The sequence below is a fragment of the Lasiosphaeria miniovina genome (assembly GCF_030549165.1).
Source record: "Lasiosphaeria miniovina strain SMH2392-1A chromosome Unknown B0T26scaffold_2, whole genome shotgun sequence".
In the NCBI taxonomy this organism is placed as follows: Eukaryota; Fungi; Ascomycota; class Sordariomycetes; order Sordariales; family Lasiosphaeriaceae; genus Lasiosphaeria; species Lasiosphaeria miniovina.
In genome coordinates this window covers 709488-729410 of record NW_026848221.1, presented here as the reverse complement: position 1 = coordinate 729410, position 19923 = coordinate 709488, and the positions used below count along the sequence as shown (strand labels likewise).

General features: G+C 55.9%; 6 protein-coding genes across 6 annotated transcripts; 5 read left to right on the top strand and 1 right to left on the bottom strand.

The window, feature by feature from the left end:
• Positions 1-3721: 3721 nt before the first annotated feature.
• Positions 3722-6693, top strand: B0T26DRAFT_799051 (uncharacterized protein). The gene is made up of 2 exons (XM_060446966.1): positions 3722-4141; positions 4195-6693. The coding sequence occupies exons 1-2, from the start codon at positions 3795-3797 to the stop codon at positions 6554-6556; spliced, it is 2709 nt and encodes a 902-aa protein (XP_060299766.1). The 5' UTR covers positions 3722-3794; the 3' UTR covers positions 6557-6693.
• A 2644-nt stretch (positions 6694-9337) lies between these two features.
• On the bottom strand, positions 9338-10066 carry B0T26DRAFT_747303 (uncharacterized protein; the record flags this gene model as incomplete). The annotated part of the gene is made up of 1 exon (XM_060444835.1): positions 9338-10066. One exon carries the CDS (start codon positions 10064-10066, stop codon positions 9338-9340), a length of 729 nt encoding a protein of 242 aa, XP_060299765.1.
• A 115-nt stretch (positions 10067-10181) lies between these two features.
• Positions 10182-10847, top strand: B0T26DRAFT_747302 (uncharacterized protein; the record flags this gene model as incomplete). Its single annotated transcript, XM_060444834.1, has 1 exon — positions 10182-10847. One exon carries the CDS (start codon positions 10182-10184, stop codon positions 10845-10847), a length of 666 nt encoding a protein of 221 aa, XP_060299764.1.
• A 1897-nt stretch (positions 10848-12744) lies between these two features.
• On the top strand, positions 12745-14280 carry B0T26DRAFT_737764 (amidohydrolase family protein; the record flags this gene model as incomplete). The annotated part of the gene is made up of 2 exons (XM_060443501.1): positions 12745-14150; positions 14187-14280. The coding sequence occupies 2 exons, from the start codon at positions 12745-12747 to the stop codon at positions 14278-14280; spliced, it is 1500 nt and encodes a 499-aa protein (XP_060299763.1).
• Positions 14281-15266: 986 nt separating this feature from the next.
• Positions 15267-17390, top strand: B0T26DRAFT_764286 (uncharacterized protein; the record flags this gene model as incomplete). Its single annotated transcript, XM_060446441.1, has 4 exons — positions 15267-15283; positions 15413-15606; positions 16133-16511; positions 16544-17390. 4 exons carry the CDS (start codon positions 15267-15269, stop codon positions 16947-16949), a joined length of 996 nt encoding a protein of 331 aa, XP_060299762.1. The 3' UTR covers positions 16950-17390.
• Positions 17321-18422, top strand: B0T26DRAFT_764278 (uncharacterized protein; the record flags this gene model as incomplete). Its single annotated transcript, XM_060446440.1, has 4 exons — positions 17321-17811; positions 17876-18018; positions 18105-18244; positions 18311-18422. The coding sequence occupies exons 1-4, from the start codon at positions 17658-17660 to the stop codon at positions 18420-18422; spliced, it is 549 nt and encodes a 182-aa protein (XP_060299761.1). The 5' UTR covers positions 17321-17657.
• Between the last annotated feature and the right edge of the window lie 1501 nt (positions 18423-19923).

Here is a 19923-nt window from a genome sequence, read left to right as displayed (position 1 = left end):
TGCCGCATGCAAGATCTACTGTCCAATCGCGCTACAAACACAATAGGGGGCCTGACTGCCCTGATGCGGAGAGCTCTACAACAAATTACTAATTTTTGGTTTAAAAGACCCCTGTTTATTGTAACGGCCTTAGCGCTTGAAGGAGGCAATGTGAACCTGGTCGGTACACTGGACTACCTGCAGAAGGCGCCTGACTGGGGGCCCCGCTTGTCGAGGACAATCAGACGGTGTCCGGTGCGGGGCTCTTGGCACCAGGGAAACGGAAGGACGGCCAATCAGGGGTGGCCCAGTGCCAAGAAGGGTCTTGGCACCAGGCAAATGGCCCGGCACGCTAGCAGTGCCCGGCACTAGGTAGCTCCTTCTTGTCGGGCTGCGCTCTTACGGAGGTGCCTTTCAAAAGTTTTGCGCAATGCCAAGCCAGCCACACCCCTTTAGCTGAATGATCAGCGACCACACCACATCTGGTTTGGCCACGTAATCTTACCCCTCAACCCCGCTTCCACAGCTCAACAGTCAACACAACGATCAAGATGTCGCCAAATACAGATATTTCCATGCGTGCGCTTATAGTTACCCTCAAATCTCCTATTGTGGGCCTTTCTTCGGCCGATGTCTTTGCACAAACCGGGGTTTCCGTTAGTACCGTCAATCGAATATATGCCAGGGCTATTGAGCGTGGATTTGATCCAAATATACGGCCCTTAATTATTAAGGATGAATGGGTTGAAGATGCCCCTCGCTCTGGCCGTCCACGAAAACACACCCCCGAAAATACCGAGAAGGTTATCGCCAAGGTTCGCAAAGATCGATATGGCCGTGAGAAATCCTGTGCTATCTGGCCGGTGAGCTCAGTACCGAGGGCCTCGACATCTCAGCTATCACAATCTGGAGGATCCTCAAATTAGCAGGATTCAACAAAACGAAGCCAACGAGGAAGCCTGGATTGACGAAGAAGATGAAGGAGGAACGACTGAAGTGGTGTCTTGATCATAAAGATTGGACTTTAGAAGATTGGAAACGTGTTATTTGGTCTGATGAAACTTCTATTGTATTACTTCATCGCCGAGGAGGATATCGTATTTGGAGGAAAGCTGATGAGCGTTTTCTTAAAAGCTGTATTCGTGAACGGTGGAAAGGATATTCGGAGTTTATGTTTTGGGGTTGCTTTTCGTACGATCAAAAGGGGCCTTGCCATTGTTGGCTTCCGGAAACAAAGGCTGAAAAGGAGCAAGCTGAGAAGGATCTTGAGGAATGGAATAAGGAGTTGGAACCAATAATGCGTGAAGAGTGGGAGTTGGATACCAAAATGGGAAGGCTCTCTTTGGTTACGAAACGAGGCAGAAAACCACAATGGCGATGGAACAAAGCGAACGGCAAACTCGTACGAGAATCCAAGGGAGGCATCGACTGGTATCGCTATCAAACCAAGATCCTTATACCAAAGCTTATCCCTTTCGCCAAAAGCTGTGGGCCGAATACGCTTGTTCAGGAGGATAAGGCTGGCGCACACGCTCATCGCGCTCAACAGCGTATATACGATATCCATCAGGTACTCCGCCTCCTCTGGCCAGGTAACTCACCTGATCTTAATATGATAGAGCCTTGTTGGTTCTGGATGAAGAGAGAAACAACCAAAAAGGGAGCCCCAAAAAGCAGGGCTGAGGCTATTCGAGCATGGGGACATTGCTGGAACGAAAAACTTACTCAGCAGCGTATTCAAGCCTGGATTGAAAGGATTGTTGAGCATATACAACAGGTAATAAAGTGCGAAGGAGGTAACGAGTATCGAGAGGCCCGGAAAAGAATAAGGAGCTAGGGGGCCAAGATGGCCAGGGTCGTATGTAATTAAAGAGGGTGGCTTTCTTGGCACTGCGCAAAACTTTTGAAAGGCACTTCCGTACTGGCCCGCCATAATTAAATAAATACGATGACCGTACCCACGGTCTTAGATAGTTCTTGCTCGGGTCTTCAAGCAAGCAATACACATTCACTGTACTCGTACACTTTGAGTGGCATTCCGATTTGACTGTATTACCCGTGCGATAGGAGCTTGTCCTTTGTTCTATCTTCATAATTACCAACCCCAGCATCCTGTGGAGCCCGTGCTCCCTTACAGACAGACGACCCTAACAGTCGAGTGGTTTGTAATAGGCAAATATGGTCTTGGCAGGCAGCGAACTAACAATATCGTAATAATTTTGCGATACTAGCAGCCACGCCATAGCCCTATAGACCGCATGCGTTACCGCTTGTCAGGGTCTTGGAATGAAGCCTTTGATCACGTGTGAGGTCGGGCGTTCGAGGTCACGGACGAGCGCCCGCTCTCTCTCTCCAAGTCCCCCCACCCCCCACAGACGGCTCCAGTCCTCCGACCAGCCCAAATCCGCAGATCGGTATCACCGCCTACCTATCACGACTCGACACTCGGCATGCCACGGAATTCCTGTGCCGCTTGTACAGTACTAGCACTCATCAGAGGGCTACATTCACTCATTGACAGCTTACCGTGATGTGCTGCACGGTGCACCGCCAGGGGTAATTGAGGGTATTCGCACTCAATTTCTGTAGTGTATTCAGACTTCTAATCACCTAATTACTAAGCGACTGACCTCAGCGGCCCGGCCTTTCCAATCGTGCCGTAGGGCCGCAGGCAGGCCTGATAATCAGTGCCCGCTTGTATCGCCGTCTTCCGGTCGCACTTCCTCTTCTGGCCGCGGGTCAGCCATCTTAACGCGTCGACAGACCAGATATGGAAGGAGTGAGGGTTGCCTGAAGGGTCTTGGTCGAGTTGGCCTTTGTTGGAATCACCAGGTACCGGTACTGGAAACAACAGGGCGTAACTGGACGTCGAAAACTGGTGGTTCAAGTGATGGGTTCGTTTATATCTGTGTATCTCGAAGACAGAGGGTGTAAGTGGCCTACGGCCACTCATATAGAATCTGTGGCCCTACGCCACCACAGCCACCTTCGTGGATAACTCTCCGTAGCTAACTAGCGCGTCATTCCAACAGCCTTCGTTGTGCTGATGCAAAAGTATCATTTGGAAGCTCATTTATTCCTCACCAGGAATCTGACAGAGTCAACAAACACAGTAGTTAATCACCCTGATATGTTTGAAGTGTACGTAATTAATCAACAACATTGGACTCATCAGTTAACGATCCATGATGAGCTGTATGTACAACGCGCATTCACAGGGCAACGGAAATGGAGCATTTGATGCATGGAGGTAAAGCTTGAATTATCTGAAAAGGTCTGTCTTTTTGTTTCCTTTGGGAGGGCCAAAAGTCTCTCCTTTATAGTTATGAACAGTGGCAAAATCTAGTGGCGAAGAATCAAGTGGCAGCTTGCAGGTCCTTCTTTTGCCCACTAATCCTTATTGTCGTGACAGTATGATTATATGAATGGGAAGTTTGTAAATTTCGGTAGGAGAACGAGGTGCCGCAGGGGACGTTCAATAATTAGAGACTTCTAATTAGCTTACCTCCGTAGAACCTGTTAAATAAGGCAGCGAACATGGATCGAACTCGTTCTAACGAACAAACACGGAAATATACTGAGAATTGAATGAGAATCAGGGAGAAACGAGGCTCTGGGATCCGCCCGCACAACGTATGTAGTGACTCAATCGGGTTAGTCCTGGCTTTCAGCTCGGGATTGGAGCGGCGAGCCAAGCCGCCAAAGACCAGGGGGACCAACAGGGGGACGCAGCAACCCCTCATCTCGACATCGCCGACTTGGCTGGCTTGACCAGCTCGGCAGTCAGGACCTGAAAGGCCACGACTTTGCCGGCCATGAGCGGCCCGCTGTTTGCGTCAACACGGTCCCCGTTCAGGGTGATCGACCCCGTCACCGAAGAGTACTACCGCGGCCCCGACCTGAGCAGCACCAGTGCCTCCAAGCGCAGCCAGGCCAAACGGCCCTCTAGCTTCTTCGCCATCTCGTACGTCTGGAGCGATTGGAAAGAGGACGTGAACGCGCCCCTCCCGAGTTGGGACTTGATCCGCAACCGCCTTCTTTATCTGTCAACAACAAACGTCTTCAGCGATTCCGCAGCCGCCTCGAGCCAGCCCGACGCATTCCGGTGCTGGATCGACTGCAAATGCATCGACCAGGCCTCGGCCACTGACAAGGCATACTGGTAGGCCATATTCACATCATCTGGAGTTCATGATATTGACTAAACGAAACAAGGGTTCCCCGTATGAACCAAGTCTTCTTTAATTCCCGGTGTACCATCCTCCTCCTCCGACACTTTGACCTCACGGGCATCTTCGAACTGCACCGAATCACAAAATGCCGCTTCTCCGAGAGCGGCGGGGCCAACGGGACGAGCGGGGGAGATGGCAACCCCCAGCATCGATGTCTCTTCGATCCGAGCTGCATATCCCTCGTTGCCCCCATTCCCGAGATACTCGAGGCCCTCTGCCTGGAAACACTGGCGGCGCTTTGGAATGGGGCGTGGAGGAAGCGGGCTTGGATTTTCCAGGAAATACTTTTGTCGGAGCGATACATACTGTCGTGGGGAGACGCGGCCATGATCGCCTACATCGACCTCGAGACCATTGGGTACATTGCCGCGTTCCTCCAGTCCCGCCACCCCGAGGCCCGGTGGCTCCACGAGTTCTGGACGTGGTGCAAGCAGTGCGCCTACATCCGCCAGTTCTACGCTGAGAACTGCGACATGGAGGCCACCATTTTTCAACTGGCCGAGAACCTGGAGGCCACGCTGCCCTGCGACAAGTACTACGCCCTGTGCGGCGTGCTGGGGCTCGATGGAATTTCGTACGACCCGATGCACACCGAGAGCCAGGCGCTGGACAACATCGTGTCTGCGCTGACGAGGCAGGGCCGCATGGGCTGGATGTACGCCATCCCTCCGAGCATCAACGAGGGCGTCCTGTTTTCTCCGCAGAGCATGGCCCCTTTCGTCTTGACGAGGAAGAAGCGGCAAAAGTCGGCCGATGTCCGCGAACCTTTCTTCTCCAACCAGCTGCTGGGAGTGCTCGCCGTGGAGCTCGGCTCGGTCAACGGCGAAACCAATTTCGACCAGCTCCTGCGGCAGATTCACAGCCTGGAAGATTCCATATCGCAATTCGCGCGGGGTCCTAACCGGCGACAGAACTTTCTGAAAGAGTGCTACACCACGGCAAGCTCAATCCAACGTCAATTCCCGAGCATACTGTTCAGGCTCGGCTACGACATCGTCGGCCCGCTCTGCGAGGCCAACCTGCTTCGAGTGCTCTTCCGCACGCTCGACAGGTCGGGATTGAATGCTAGCCTCTTTGAAAAAAATCTCGACTGCTGCCTGTGGTTCGTCGTCATCCGGCTATGCTTCATCTCGTCGGCCGAGATGGAGCACATTGGCGATCCAGAGGCTCGCCAAGTCGTTTGGATTTCTGCGCAGCACCTGCAGGCCCTCTGCCACAAGCTCTGCTCCCAGACCTGGAAGATACTGCAGTGGCAAAGGGCGCACGATCCCACAAAGCCAATCCCTGTCAACTCGGAGCCGCGGCTCGCAGCCTTTAACGGAACCCTCCCCACCTTTGGCAAGTCCGTTTGGTCGGTACAGACGAAGCAGTCGACCGCTTCGTTGACGTTCATTGCTGGGGAGCTTCAGCCACTAGTCCCGGACAACTTCAACAACCCCAACAGCCCAATAAGTCCCATGGCTTCCATGATGTCAATCGACTCCAAAACAGAATTCAAGCCTACAGGGATAGCCAGCTTGAGCCCGAATGCGTCGCTCCTGAGATCGGAGTTCTCGGACACGTCGCTGTGCTTTTATGGGCTCACGTATCAAATCGGGAGAGCCCCCTACTCGCTAGAGACTTACAAGTCCGCCTTCCACGACAGCGTTGACGAACGCGACGCTTCGGATGATTTTTACGACAGGCTTAAGCTCGGGATGAAATCCATGTCGCGACTCAAGGGCTCATCGAGCGGCAACCGGCTGTCTTTGAGCCAGACCAAGAGGTCGAGGTTTCTAACCTTTCAGCGGAGAGACAGAATGGGGCCGCCGCGGGCTCTGTCGCCTTTTCCTGGCGACCCCTACGGCCTCGGGCTCCCTGCGCTGCGGACCACGAGCCCGCCCCTGCTCTACCCCCAATACGGGCCCGGGACGCCTCAGTCGTTTACTTACCCAAACGCACCCACTTATCCCACCACTTACCCCAACGCGCCCAATTACCTCCCGGCCCCCTATAACATGTCCGGGGCCAACTACCGGCCGCCGGAGGAACTGCGGCCCCAAGCGCCCCCTTTTCCCTATGGCGACGCACCGCAGTACGAGAGATATCCCACACCGTTTTCTTACCAGGCGATAACTCCTTCACCACCACCTCCGACAGTCGCGGGTCCGTCAACCCATCATTTCATTGCCGAGCTTGACGCCACAACCACGGGCCCCCCGCCCCCAAAGTCGCCGCCGTACACTCCGCCTCGCAAGGTTGATTTCGTTCAAGACATGCCCAAGATGGCAGAGCTGCGAGAAATGTTTCCCAGCCTGAGTCCGGGGATTCTTCTGGGGATTGTTGAGAAGCACGGGCCGAAGTAAGTGCCGTACTCATGTAAACAAAAAGATGGTTTCTGACGAGAAGGAACCAGCCTCGAAGCCGTCCTCGACGACTGCTTCAAAAAGGTGGCAGAGAGCCCCGGCCCGAGCGGCTCCCAGGCCCACGATGCCCAGTCCGAGTGAGTCCTGCTATCCAATCACTCGACCGCCGATGCTGACTAAGATTGCAGTCTCAACCCAGCCCAATGGGACCAAGTATTCCGCGAGGTTGAGACGCAGATGTACATGATGGCGGCAAAGTCGAAACCGTCCGCCTCGTCTTCTGGCGATGGCGACGCCGCAAAGGGCAAAGATATCGACAGGCTAGCCGCTCTCCCGCAGCCGACCACGTCCGCCGAGAGCGACACCACAAAGGGCAAGGCTGTCGATAGGACAGCCGCTTTGCCGAAGCTAACTTTGTCCGCATTCCCGCCGCCGCTAACGCCCGACATGATCGCACCGTCGCCTGTTGCTAGAGAAAGCCCTCTGCCCTCTCAACAAAAGCCGATAAGTGAACTGTCAAAGGCTGCCAGAACGGCGGTTCAGTCGAAATTGGCTGCAAAAGCGAAGGAGCAGAAAACAAACACGGAAATGGAAAATCCGCCGTCACTTTCACCTTCGCCAGAACTACACAAGAAGGAATCTTACGACACGCTGTACGACGCGCCGCGCGAAGTGCCAGCGCCATTGGCAAGCCCATTGGAACCAACAAAGCCAGAAGAGCCAGCCAAGACAGAACAGCCAGCCAAGACAGAACAGCCAGCCAAGACAGAACAGCCAGCCAAGACAGAACAGCCAGCCAAGACAGAACAGCCAGCCAAGACAGAACAGCCGGCCAAGACAGAACAGCCGGCCAAGACAGAACAGCCGGCCAAGACAGAACAGCCGGCCCAGATGGACCTGCTAATGGACCTGATCGACCTTTCGGACCCTACTTCTCATCCTATCCCAGGGAGCGAGCCGCTATCACCGGCGAAACCCGTCTCCCCGGCCAAGCCCGTGTCGTATCACGTAGATTTGCTTAGCCTGATAGACTGAGATGGCCTTGTATTATATTACTAGATGGGGCGGCAGTTGTATTGAAAGAAATAGGATCATCAGAGAGTATTTAGGTGTATTTCGTGCTGACGTCCTCTAGCTCAGCACTGACTTGATTCTGTAATGAACAACCTTTGAACCCAACTGGATGCAGGTGACGGTCCAAGACCAGTTAGTTCCAGGCGGTTTGGCCGAGCTGAGCGACAATGAACGTCTTGGCACTCGCGCGCAAATGGGCTGAAAACGCGATGGCAATCATGAGCAATGGCTGGGCCGCCCGGGTCGGGCCCTGAAAAACTGTCGATAGAACGGGTTGTTTTTTCCAAGTTCCTAGGCCGAAGGCCAGAAGCTACGAATGCCGGATCAATCTCCCAATGCGGGGTCAACCCTAACCCTACACTAACTCCCCTGGCGGGGCTTTCAGCCCAGAATACCGCCACTCAACTGACAGCGCGGAATATTGTGTTGGCGCCTCATTGCTGATGCACGAACTGATAAGGCAAAACACTAATGAAGCGCCAAGCATGCGGTCAAAGTCGGTGGCTGGGACTAAGGCATCCAATGTAATTGTCACATTTTTGTGGTCGTGGCAGACACACGCAGTCGTGGCGTTTTGGTCATGGTTCACATTATCGAAATACTTAAGTTGGCTGCGGACGCCCACGAAGTCGGTAGTCAAAAACAAGGCCCGTCACTATTTCCAGCTACACTCGGCTGGCAATGTTTGCTTCATACTTGAGCCTCGAGCCAAACACTACACAGCCATGTCTGGCGGCGAGGGAGGATTTTATGGTTAGCTGGGTGCGCGGAAACGTGGCTATTAATGCCAGCCGAGCAATGGTGTCGACCGGCTCGACAAGGCGATCGCGGGTAAAGGGCCGCTGGCCGTGCCGAGCGGGCCGCCGCTCAGCTGCGCTGGCGATCGGCAGACGGTCAAGTGCAAGGCGGCGCTCTAGCTGGAGTTTACTGTGAGTAGAGCCTGGCCATGTTCACCCCTTTTTGCTCTTCTTTTGCCGTCTTGTGCTATGCTGACATTGCGCCACAGCTGCAATTCGGCTGCGGCCGCTGGTCGTTTGAGGATCGCAACGTCAAGCAGCCCACGCTGGATTGCCTCGTGTAAGTTGCACACCCCACCCAGTGCCGTGCTTGTCTCCTACTTGTTTATTGTGCCAAAGACATGATAAAAAAACATGAATAGAAATGAGTGAAAAGAACCGGCCGCTAGTCATTACCACAAAAACCTGCCTTTAGGATCTCGTTGTCCTCCGCCACATGGTGAAAGACGAGGCCAACCCGCGGAAATTCACGGCCAATCTTGCCGGCCCCAACAGCGTCGGGAAATTCCATCACACCCCCTGTGGTTTCCCTTCGCGGACAGGGCCAGCGGCATGGTAGTGCCCTACAAGGCGGCCGTCACTGTTACACTGTAGCCATCTAGAGACTGAGGGGTCTTGCTCGTCTTTCGAATTGGTTTCCTTTTTCCGCTTCCTTTAGGAGGTGATGGCACTACGCTGTTCACATGCTGCTGTGGACTCGTGGAGGAGTTCCGGCGTTCCTCGGGGGAATTAATGAGTCGGCGGGATGCTATTTTGAAGACTGATCAGGTCCCTAGGTACCCACAAAACCCACGATTTCTCAATATTTACCTGCCCAGCTGCGAACACACTCTGTTCTCATACAACACTACGTAAGGTCGTGATAACGATGTATAATTATGTACAGGCCGGGTCCAGCAACCGAGCAGGCTCAGTTCAGCCGCGTCAGCGTGATGTCGTCGACCCAGATATTATCGACGCCGCCTGCGCTGCCCGTGACGCCGCTGACCTGCCCGCCGCCCGACAGCTGTAGCTGCAGCCACGACGACGCGGGCGTGAAGGTGATGGTGCGGCGGACCCACGTGTTGGCGGGCAGCGGCTGCAGGCTGGCCTCGCTGGCGGGCGTCATGTAGGCGCCGGGGTAGGCGTAGAGGTAGAAATTGGTCGCGGCGGCCGTGTTGTCGTGCAGCAGCCAGGCGCTGAGCGTGTACTGGCGGCCGGGCTCGATGCCGAGGATGACGCGGCTGAGCACGATGCTGCCGCCGTTGATGTTGGCGTACTTGACGTGGTAGCCCCAGCTGCCGGTGTGCGGGTGCTGCGTCGACAGCTCCGTCGGCAGGATGGGGCTTTGTGGGACGGACCAGTTGCCGTACGTGCCCGACTCGAAGCCGCCGTCGTACAGCACGTCGACGCCGATGCTGGGCGTTGGCGAAGGCACCTGTCCGACCGTGTACGTGCTTGTCTGGCAGTCGGCGTTGAAGGTGCACAGCACGTTGGCCGTCTGCAGGCACGAGAACAGGCTGGTGAGGGTCGACGTGGCCACGTCCAAGTTCAGGGGGGTGGCTGCCGTCGAGGTCGGGAAGCATGCGTTGGCCGTGGGGTTGGGCGCGTTGCCGTAGGCGGTCAGGGCCGCTGAGCATAGGCGCAGAGACGACGACATTAAGCGCGAGTTGAAGTTGGCGGGCAGGCTGCTGAGCTTCTGGCAGCTCGAGGGGAGGATGTCTTGGTAGCACTGCGCCGGCCCGGCCAGCGTCGGCCCGGGGGGGCAGCTGGTGATGGTCGTCAGAGGGGGACCTGCGGGGGTGGTTGGCGTCGTGGAGGTCGTCGAGGGGACGGATGAGCTGCTCGGCGCAGAAGAGCTGGGGGCCTCGGTCGTAGTTGACGCCTCGACGGATGAGCTGGGGACAGGCGCCAAGCTGGAGACTGGTGCCGAGCTGGAGACTGGCGCTGAGCTGGGGACAGGTGCCGAGCTGCTCGGGACAGAGACATGTGCTGTTGACGAAGCAACAGCGGTTGAAGAAGCTGAAGACACAACGCTGGACACAACGCTGGACACAACGCTGGACAAAACGCTGGACGGGACAGTGGACGAGACGACCACGGATGATGCTGACGACAAGACGACACTAGACGATGCGGCGGAAGAGACAACGCTAGATGATATCGTCGAGAAGACAGTGTCGGACGTGGGCAAAGAGACGAGGCTTGACGGCACCGACGACGAAATAACGCTGAGAGCGACAGTGGACGACACAATCTCGGAGGATGCCGACGAGGGAAAGACAGAATCCGAGGAAGCCGACGAAGAAAAGACAGAAGCCGAGAAAGCCGACGCCGAGATGGCGGACGTGGCTTTGCATCTTCCCTTCCTCGGCGCCGCCAAGACGGAGGCGGAAAACAGAGGCAGCAACGCCAAGAGCCGGAGGCTGAAACGAGTGTGAACCATTGCGGAGGAATAAGGCCGGAAACGGCAACAATATCTAAACGAGTGGCTGCAAAGGTGATGCAGAAGAAAAGCCACAAACGCCCACGGGAAGCAGGATTCGCCGCCCTTTATTGTCTTCTCCCCTTTTGCCCTCCGTTTAAATTTGTTGGCCTAGCCTGGGCCTAGAATATGCAGGTACGGATCCCAATAGATAGTGTCAACAGTAGCGCAGGGCGCTATGCCCCGTGTATGGATGCAAGACTGCAAATCGCCCGGGCTCAACTCCACACCAGCGTCGCATCTCCACCCAACCTTGACTCTTGGGAATGCGTTGCAACCAAGACTGCTTCGCTATTGGTCAACCCCACCGCGCCTCGTAGGCTTATCCTCGCTAATCACCCAGTGATCTACCTTGACGGGCACACACGACTGCTCCACCAGCAGCGCAAGCTAGGCTAGGTTGGAACCTGTTCACGCATGAGGACCTATTGCAATTTTATTCCATGAGCTGTGCGCGCCGAGGTCAAGCCCGGTCAGACTCGAACGCCAATGTGCCTCTGTGCCCCAGATCCGCGCGACGGGATGTGTGTTTCTCCTTGCATCGCAGCCCTTGCACACCTAACCCAGTAGATCTCGAGTCAACATTATTGCAACCGCAGAGCCAGGGTAGTGCTGATGTTCCCTAAATTAATTCCTAATTCATGGTTGTGAATTAGGTCTGGACATGACCTAGCTAGGCTGCTTGAAACAATCCGCATGAGAACGAAGGCGGGAATCTGGCCATCGAACAGTTGGAGAAAATGACGCCGATGGTTACCTATCCAGCCTAATGCTACAAGTGTGGTTCTTAATGAATACCGATTTCCTCAGGGCTCATGTGAGCTGCGTGGTTGGTGGTTATTACTTATAGAACTAACGTTGACGGGTACCAGTGAATGGAATCATCCCTATGATCATGATGGCACTCGGGGTTCAAATGTCGTGAGGTTTGAATCGAGAGCCAACTGTTACAACCGTGACTACATGGTCCAAGATCACATGCAATTAAATAATTCTATCAAATACGTGGTGAGGTTACGCAACTCGTCCTCAGTCACCCCAGCACATAGTCAGCATGCTCATCCTATCGCTACCTCAAAGTTTGGTACACACACCGCTCTTGTGGCCGGTCTGCGGCTCGGACTCCTAAACCGACACTCGGATCAGACCCTGTTCCCAGCGGCCGCCAGCCCGTCACTGACGAGAAACGAAATCCAGAACACCGAAATCGCCCATTTCGTCTCCGAGGCCCGAGGATACGCGCCCGCGACCCGACTATACGCGACCCGGGTCCGGATCAAAAATGAGCAGGCTCGAAGCTTAGCACGACACCAGAAGGGTTGCATCTGAGATAAGCAGCGCGGCTGTTTGAGCAGTGGCAGGTAGTATTGCCGGACGTTGCTCGGCAGCTAGTAATGAATCCGGTGGCCCAATAATTGTGAGCCCATAATTATCACGCACGCACAACTTGGTGGCTTGACAAAGCCCGGAATGCCCGGAGGGCGGCCCCCATGGGGACGCATGCAACGCCGTGTTGAGGGGTACATGCTGCAATATTGGACGGTGGAGGCTTGAGTCGGGCGGCGATCTGACTGGACCACCGCCGCGCACATACATGACGCCTTGCTTGATTCCATGTGCCGCGCGGGAAAGGACGTCATACGCCATGCTCATACTGTTCTCTCCACTCTCCGGCCCGTCAGTCGGATAACACATACGAATGAGACTGATATTTCCGGTTCAAATTGTAATTGTTAGCAGTTTCATAATCTATAAGGGGCGTTGCAAACATTCCACGTTGTGTAGTAACACAGGCTCTGTGCTCTCGTCTTCTCCTTATCGTCTAGCAAGAGTGCATGAAGCTGTTCACGACGATGCATCTCAAACACCTCTCCATCCTGGCGGCGCCATGCATCGCCGCTGCCTCGTCGATCCTCTTCTCGGGCGGCACCATCGTGGCCTTTGACCGCACCTCGGAGAGCCTGAAGGTGATCCGCAACGGCTCAGTGCTGGTGACGGACGACCGCATCACCAACATCGTGGCCGGCGCGCCGACCTTCAAGCTGCGCAACGACACCGAGGTGGTCGACATCTCGGGCAAGATCATCACGCCCGGCTTCGTCGACACGCACAAGCACGGCTGGCAGACGGCCTTCAAGACGCTCGCCAGCAACACGTCGCTGCTCGAGTACTTCTACCGCTACGGCGAGTTCGCGGTCGCGGGGCTGCTGACGGCCGACGACGTGTACGTCGGCCAGCTGGCGGGCATCTACGAGGCCCTCAACGGCGGCGTCACCACCATCCTCGACCACGCGCACCACACGTGGTCCAACGCGACCGCCGAGGCCGGCCTGCGGGCGTCCATCGACTCGGGCGCGCGCGTCTTCTGGGCCTACGCGTTCCACAACATCCCCGCCGTCAACTATCTCATTCCCGAGCAGCTGGCCAACTTCGCCGATATCGCGCGCAACGCCTCCTTTGCCAACACGCCGACGTCGCTCGGAATCGCCTACGACGCCTTCTCGGGCAACAAGAACACGGCCGAGGTGGCCGCCGTGGTGGCCCTCGCGCAGCAGTTCAACGCGTCCGTGCTGACGACACACTCGCTGCAAGGCCCGTGGGGCAACGACAACTCGCCCGAGGACCTGCAGGCCGCAGGGATCCTCAACACTTCGATCCCGGTCGTCTTCTCGCACGCGTCGTTCCTGACAGCGGCGGACGCGACGCTGCTGCGCTCGACCAACCAGTTCGTATCCGTGACGCCCGAGTCCGAGATGCACTACGGCCACGTGCACCCGCACAGCCACCTGGTGCTGGACCAGGCCGCGCTGGGCGTCGACACGCACTTCACGTATTCCGGCGACATCCTCACGCAGGCGCGCCTGTGGCTGCAGAGCGTGCGCCGCACCCTGTACAGCGAGGTGCTGGGCCGCTGGCAGGTGCCGCCGAACAACCCGATGAGCGCGGCGCAGGCGTTCCTGCTGGCGACACGTCACGGCGGGCTGGCGCTGCGGCGCGACGATATTGGCGTTATTGCCAAGGGCGCGAAAGCGGACCTCGTCGTGTGGGACGGCAAGACGTCGCCGGCGCTGCTGGGGTGGAACGACCCGGTGGCGGCGGTTATTCTGCACGCGAGCGTGGGCGACATCGAGCACGTGCTGGTGGACGGGCGGTGGAAGAAGCGCGACGGCAAGATCGTGGTGCCGGGGTATGCCAAGGTGCAGCAGCGGTTCTTGGCGAGTGCGAGGCGCATCCAGAACGAGCTGATCGCCGCCGACACGTCGGTGCCGCAGCCGGGCACCATCTGGGATCTCAGCGGGTTTTTTGTGGGCGAGGCGCTGACCGTCGACACGCTGAGGCCTTACGACAACGTGACGGGCTATGGTGAGCTGTTTCTGGACAAGTTTTGAGGATATGTGTGAGGGATGGCAGCTGTGGTGGTCTGTGTTTTTGTACTCGGGGAGGCGGATATAATTCTCAATTACATAGCCATCGATATCGGTTGCCAACACAATTCTCCAAATTAGGTTATTTCTCACAGCACATTGGCCAGTGAATGGAGTGGACTTTCGTTGGCTGTGGTTCGTGCTTCAGTTCGCTTCCACGGTGCGCACGAGGATGCGAGTAGGTGGTCTCGGTATTCGATCGTCGCGCATGTCGCTTTCATTAAATCCGTAAAATGCAGGGCACCGAGCATGCTAATTACTGCGCATATGAGAAATGTGAATATCAGGGCAAAAAGCAAAAAAGAAAAAAAGGATTGATATTTTTCAAGTCTCGGTTGGAATCAAACCAATGGGTTCGGAGGCTAAACCGCGTGTCGAGTCGGAAGAATTTGCGAGTTTTGACCCGCTAAGCGTGTGCTGGCTGCGCTAGCGTTGTTTTTTGCACACGTTGTTCCGAGCTTGGAAACTATGGCCAGCAACGCGTCCTATATGGTCAGTTGTCCGGCGTGCACTGTCAGCTGGTGGGTGCGGCTTTTTCATCTCATCTTCCTTGACGCGTTGCCTGGATGCCTCGCCACCGTGGACGCGTCTGTGACCCGAGCCTTTTCTGCTCCTGCTTGCCCCTCGCGCACCCCGGTTTTTTAGTGTTCAGCTTCTTGTCTGGTGACTGCGGCTCTACTTGTAGCGTGAAAAAGTGACTGGTGCAACTGTTCAGCTACCATCAGGTTGCGTGGTGCAGGGTATGTAGTTGTGGTCTATCGCCATCTAGCCCGGTCCCGGAGCTGTTAAAAGAGCTTTGGTTTGTACTTTAGCGTGTCGTGCGCATGTGCGAAATACGGAGCAGGGAAACTTGACTTTGAAACAAGGAATTGAACAAGATATATGAGCCGGGGCTTACCTTCTAAACCAACGTCACCTCCTGGGGTTCTCCCGGCCACTTGCCCTGGAAAATGTTCCCAGTGTATAGGTCCGTCCTGTGACAAGCGCCTGAACCCGTGGCTTCCAGGATTAGAACTATCTCCTATTCGTCAGGCTTGCCGACGCGTAGATAGTACCTGTCTTGTGAATCGGGGTGATTGGCCCTCAAATCGGTCAGCTGCGCCTTTGTCGCCTTCTTTATCGTCGCCCTCACCGTCGCATCCGCCATCGTCTTTATCGCCTCCGCCATCGTCTTCATCGTCTTCATCGTCTTCATCGTCTGTATCACCGACTCCGCGCTCGTCTGTGAGGATAGGATGCTTGTCATCCCACGCTGCGCCGCTGATAATAGGCGCGGTGACAAGGAGCTTGGTAGGGTCAGCTCTAGCGCAAGACAACAGCCGTAAGATTTCTAGCTAGTGGGACGGGTCATGGTAATACCCCTGTCGTGGCGCACTTCCTCGTGCCCTGTAGTCTGAGATTCGGAGTCGCCTGGGACGCCAGCGGCTCTAGCGGCGGCTTCAAGGTCGGCAAGGCAAGCGCCGAGCAGCCAATTCCTGGACAAGTTCGTTCCTAGGAAGTGTTAGACTCAAACTCTATTCATTCCTCTCTCCTATCCCGGGACCCTGCGAGGACCTATCCAGGGGCCCTGCTTTCCTCGCAGCTACTCTCAACCCTTCGTGCCTTCCAAGTCTGCGACATTGATTCTCGGCCTCAGGTTTTCTCGCAGCTGCTAGCGCCTCTGGGACTGCTCACAATCCGGCTTTTCAGAGTCTCGACCTCCGCTTTAATTGGCCGAGCTTGGCAATCTCATTCTCCGCAACGATGGCGCCCGAACACATTGCCGCAGACACGCCAGTGGTGCGCTCCCGCTCGCCACTGACGAGACCCGCCCCAGTATCAGGGCGGCCGCACCTGCTACGGGACGAGCCGTCGTTCCCCATCTTCGGCCACTTCCCTGCCGAGATCCGCTGCAACATCTGGGCGCAGGCTGTCGAGCCGCGGGTGTTGCGCATCAACCTCCACACTCAAACCGAGGTCGACGGCGGTGCCCCGACCCCGGCACCCCGCAACGCCATCCACACACTGCCAGTCATCACTGCTACGCCTGCGCTGACGCGGACCCTGCGCGCCGCCTTGAACGTGTCGCTGGCCTGCATCGAGGCCAACATGGAGATGCGCCGGGCGTCGCCCGACACGATGTCGCTGCTGCTGCCCGGCGCGCGCCGCACCGTCCAGGTGCCCTACTGCCGCCGCCGCGACATCATCTGCTTCGAGTCCCTCTCGCGCCCTGGTTGATCAAGTGCAGCCCGTGCCCGCCGCCGCAGCCGCCGTTCCCCGTCGGCGTGTTGGGCATCGACGTCGGCCCCATCAGCCCCAAAGAGGCCGTCATCGCCGTCAACGCCGCCATCTACTTCCGCTGCCGCCGCCTCCACCTCGTCCACGGCGGGCTCGACTTTGCCGCCCCCGAGACCACCACTATTTGGGAAATTAGGTCGCCACTCCACACGGACAGCAACAGCATCGCTTACGTCCATAACGGCCAGGTCGACGTCGTCGAGCAGCAGCCTCTCCATTACGAGGACAAGATCTTTGACCCATCCGTGTCAATCAAAATGAGGCTGTTCATCTTCCACAAGGTCTTCAAGTGGAGCTATATTGGGCCGAAAAAGGCAAAGACCGCTCGGCTGGGGATGGGCCAGCTGGGCATGTAGGAGGCAGGTATGTTGCGCCGTGTATGTGTCCGGTTTAGCATTGTGGGCTTTGGTAATAGTGTGCAAAAGGGACGGTTTGAACGGGAAATGGATTGGGTTTGGCTGATGGCTGCAAAAAAAAAAAAACCGGCTTCTGTTGCCTTGACTGACCGCCATTCCCTTGCCAAGTGGTGAGTGTCATGGGGTGCGGAACGGGGCGGATATTCGGGATGATTTGGGATAACCGACGGTGATGGTGGTGCTTTTTGCCCGTGTGTTGTGTTTGGTCTGAACTCGGAGTTTTGGATTCTGGGGGTTGGAATTGGATCTGGAACTTACGAACCGTTATGATTTTATTGCGCCGACAAAGGGATAACTGCTACACAAAATACGCACTTCAGGTTGCAAACACGTTGGCCCGCTTCTTCATCCGCCGAATAGTGTCCGCCGAATAGTGCCGATTGTTGCACGCGAGACAAGACAGCCGTGTTTACTTGGTCACGCCTGCCTCTGCAGGCTTCGTCTGTTGTGCTGCGAGAAAACACGTGCCAGCCTCGGATTTCGTCTGATCTTTTTTTTCTCGGCCGTGTCACTCTTGTCGAGTTGTGTCACTTGGCCGCAGACCTTAATTCACGGCCTTTGCGGCTCGGCTCCATTTTCGCCTCTCGCAACCTAGCAGTCCACCGTCGTTTCTCGTCGTAGGAACCATCGCCAACAACGCCGTTCAAGATGATGAACGCGCGGCTCGCCAGAGTCCTGCTGGATCTTTTCGTGTTTGGCAGCTGCGCCGTCGCCGTCGCCGTCGCCGTCGCCGTCGCCAGCTCTAGCTCTAGCTCGCGAAACGAAATCGCGACCAACGACGTCCTCGAAAAGCGCTCGGGAGGTACGTATTCCAGGTTGACTGTCGAGGCTATTGACAAAAGGAGCTAATTGGCGTTGTTGACCAGGCCTCTTCTGCGGCGTCTTCAACACGGCCGACAAGCACAATATCATGGAGAACCTCTACTGGATGCGCAACAACCTCGGCAAGTGCACTACCCCGGCGCGGACCTGTCGGCGGTTCTCATGCATCAACACCAGCGGCGTATACGTAAGTGTTAAATACCCCTTTCTTCCCAATGCCGGTCCACGTCTAACCGGGTGCCGGCGGTGATTGCTAACATGACTGTCTGTCAGGTGTGCAACGACCGCGACCAGGACCTCACCATCGACTGCGGCGTGGAAGCGCCAGGTCTCGCCGACACACCCGCCGTGCAGTGCTGTACTGCCGCCCACAGCGGCATCTCGGGCCAGCAGTTTAGCGATGACGGCACGTGGTAAGTTTATACTTGATTGATGAAAGATATACAAACGGATAATTACATCTCTAATGTATGAGGCAGGAACGTGATCATTGCTTTCGCGGACTGCAACCACGACTGGGACGCTGATCGGCCTTCCATGGGCCCGCCGGACGATATCTGGGGCCCCAACGGCGCGTGTCTCTGCTGCTGAGTTGCTGCAAGTGTTTTCGTGTCTGGATTCTTAGATAGTTAGGGCATGGAAACCATAAATGTGGCTACAGAATCCGATGAACCACTATCCACCGTCATCGCGTTCCTGGTTCCGTCTATGCCCCTGTCTCTTGTAATAGCGGGTTGGAAGCGGTGAATTCGAAACGTTTCGGCGTGCAGTGGGACATACTGGGCTCTGTTCTCGGTATTTTCTTTCCAGCCTGTACCAGCTTGTTTGACACTGACGATGTGTGTCGCGTTCTTTGTTTGCCTCTGTTCCCCTGGGTTTCTAAAGTCTCTGAAGCAGTCCCAGGATCGTTTGTTTGCGGCCATCTCCGACAGGCAATCGAGTGGTGGCCATGGAGTCGGCCATGGCTCTCTACGATCTGTATCGCTCGGCTGGCCTTCAGCGGCCATCAATTTAACGGTCCGGTAGATCGATTTTATTGCATCTCACAGTCTCTCAACCCACCCTCTCCTCGCCATCTAGCTTCAAAAAAATACCGCCATCGCAATGAACAATCTATTTATTCGGGTCCTTTTTGGTCTTCTCGCTCTCGGCGGCTGCATCATTGCTGAGCCCTTTACGTCGCTAAAGCCACTCTTGGAAAGCGATATCGGCGTCCACGACGCGACCTACGGCTCTTTGGAAAAGCGTATGAGCAGTACGTTTTCCCAGAATAACAAGCAGCCACGGCTAGTTGAGCCTGACAACGACTAGTCATGCAATGCCGAGCTTTCAATACGGCCGACTTCTCCGACACGGAAGAAAATCTTCAATGGATGTTGAACGGCATGGCCGCTCGCCAATAGATGTGCATCACGCCCGCCCAGACCCGTCGGAGATACTCCTGCATCAATACAAGTGGTGTTTATATACGATTTTTTTATTTGTTTCTATTATTTTCCTGTCTCTCCGTGTGGGGGCCTCCCCGAAAAACTCAAAAATTGACACGGAGATGTGACACTAGCTATGCAATGACGACGATCACGACTTGTCGATCACATGCTTTCATATAGTCCGCCTCGGCGTGGAGATGTATTTTAAATGCTGCAAAATCACTGAGGGCATCTCGGGAAAGACAGGTGGCGACAACACTACCTACTGCATGGACCTTGCATATGCTAACTGCAACCACAACTGGGACGCCGACCGCCCGTCTCCGGGGCTGCCCGACGATAAATGGGGCCCCAACGGCCCTTGCGGTTCATAATTTGGTCAATGATGTTGAGGGGCCGTTCTATGGTCCGAGGAGGAACGGATTCACGGGTCGTGTTTACAGCCCACGGGCTACCCAATGGGGGGGACGTGAGGTCAGCTCTCGTGCATAGCTTGCTGAACGGCAGAACGATGGGGGGGCTGGCGGCTTGGAACAAACGGGTGAAGCGTAACTAGATCATTTTGGAAGAAATAAAGATGCTAGAGATTCTCTTCTTGTCTCCTTTATCCCGACTCTTTCGGCCTGTGCTAATGTTTCTGCGTAACGTGATACAGAAATCAG

What these genes read in the sequence shown, in the direction of transcription:
- B0T26DRAFT_799051 (XM_060446966.1), top strand. Translation starts at nt 3,795, where the DNA reads ATGAGCGGCCCGCTGTTTGCGTCAACACGGTCCCCGTTCAGGGTGATC. An exon ending in GCCACTGACAAGGCATACTG is followed by an intron (nt 4,142 to 4,194) that starts GTAGGCCATATT and finishes AAACGAAACAAG; the next exon opens with GGTTCCCCGTATGAACCAAG.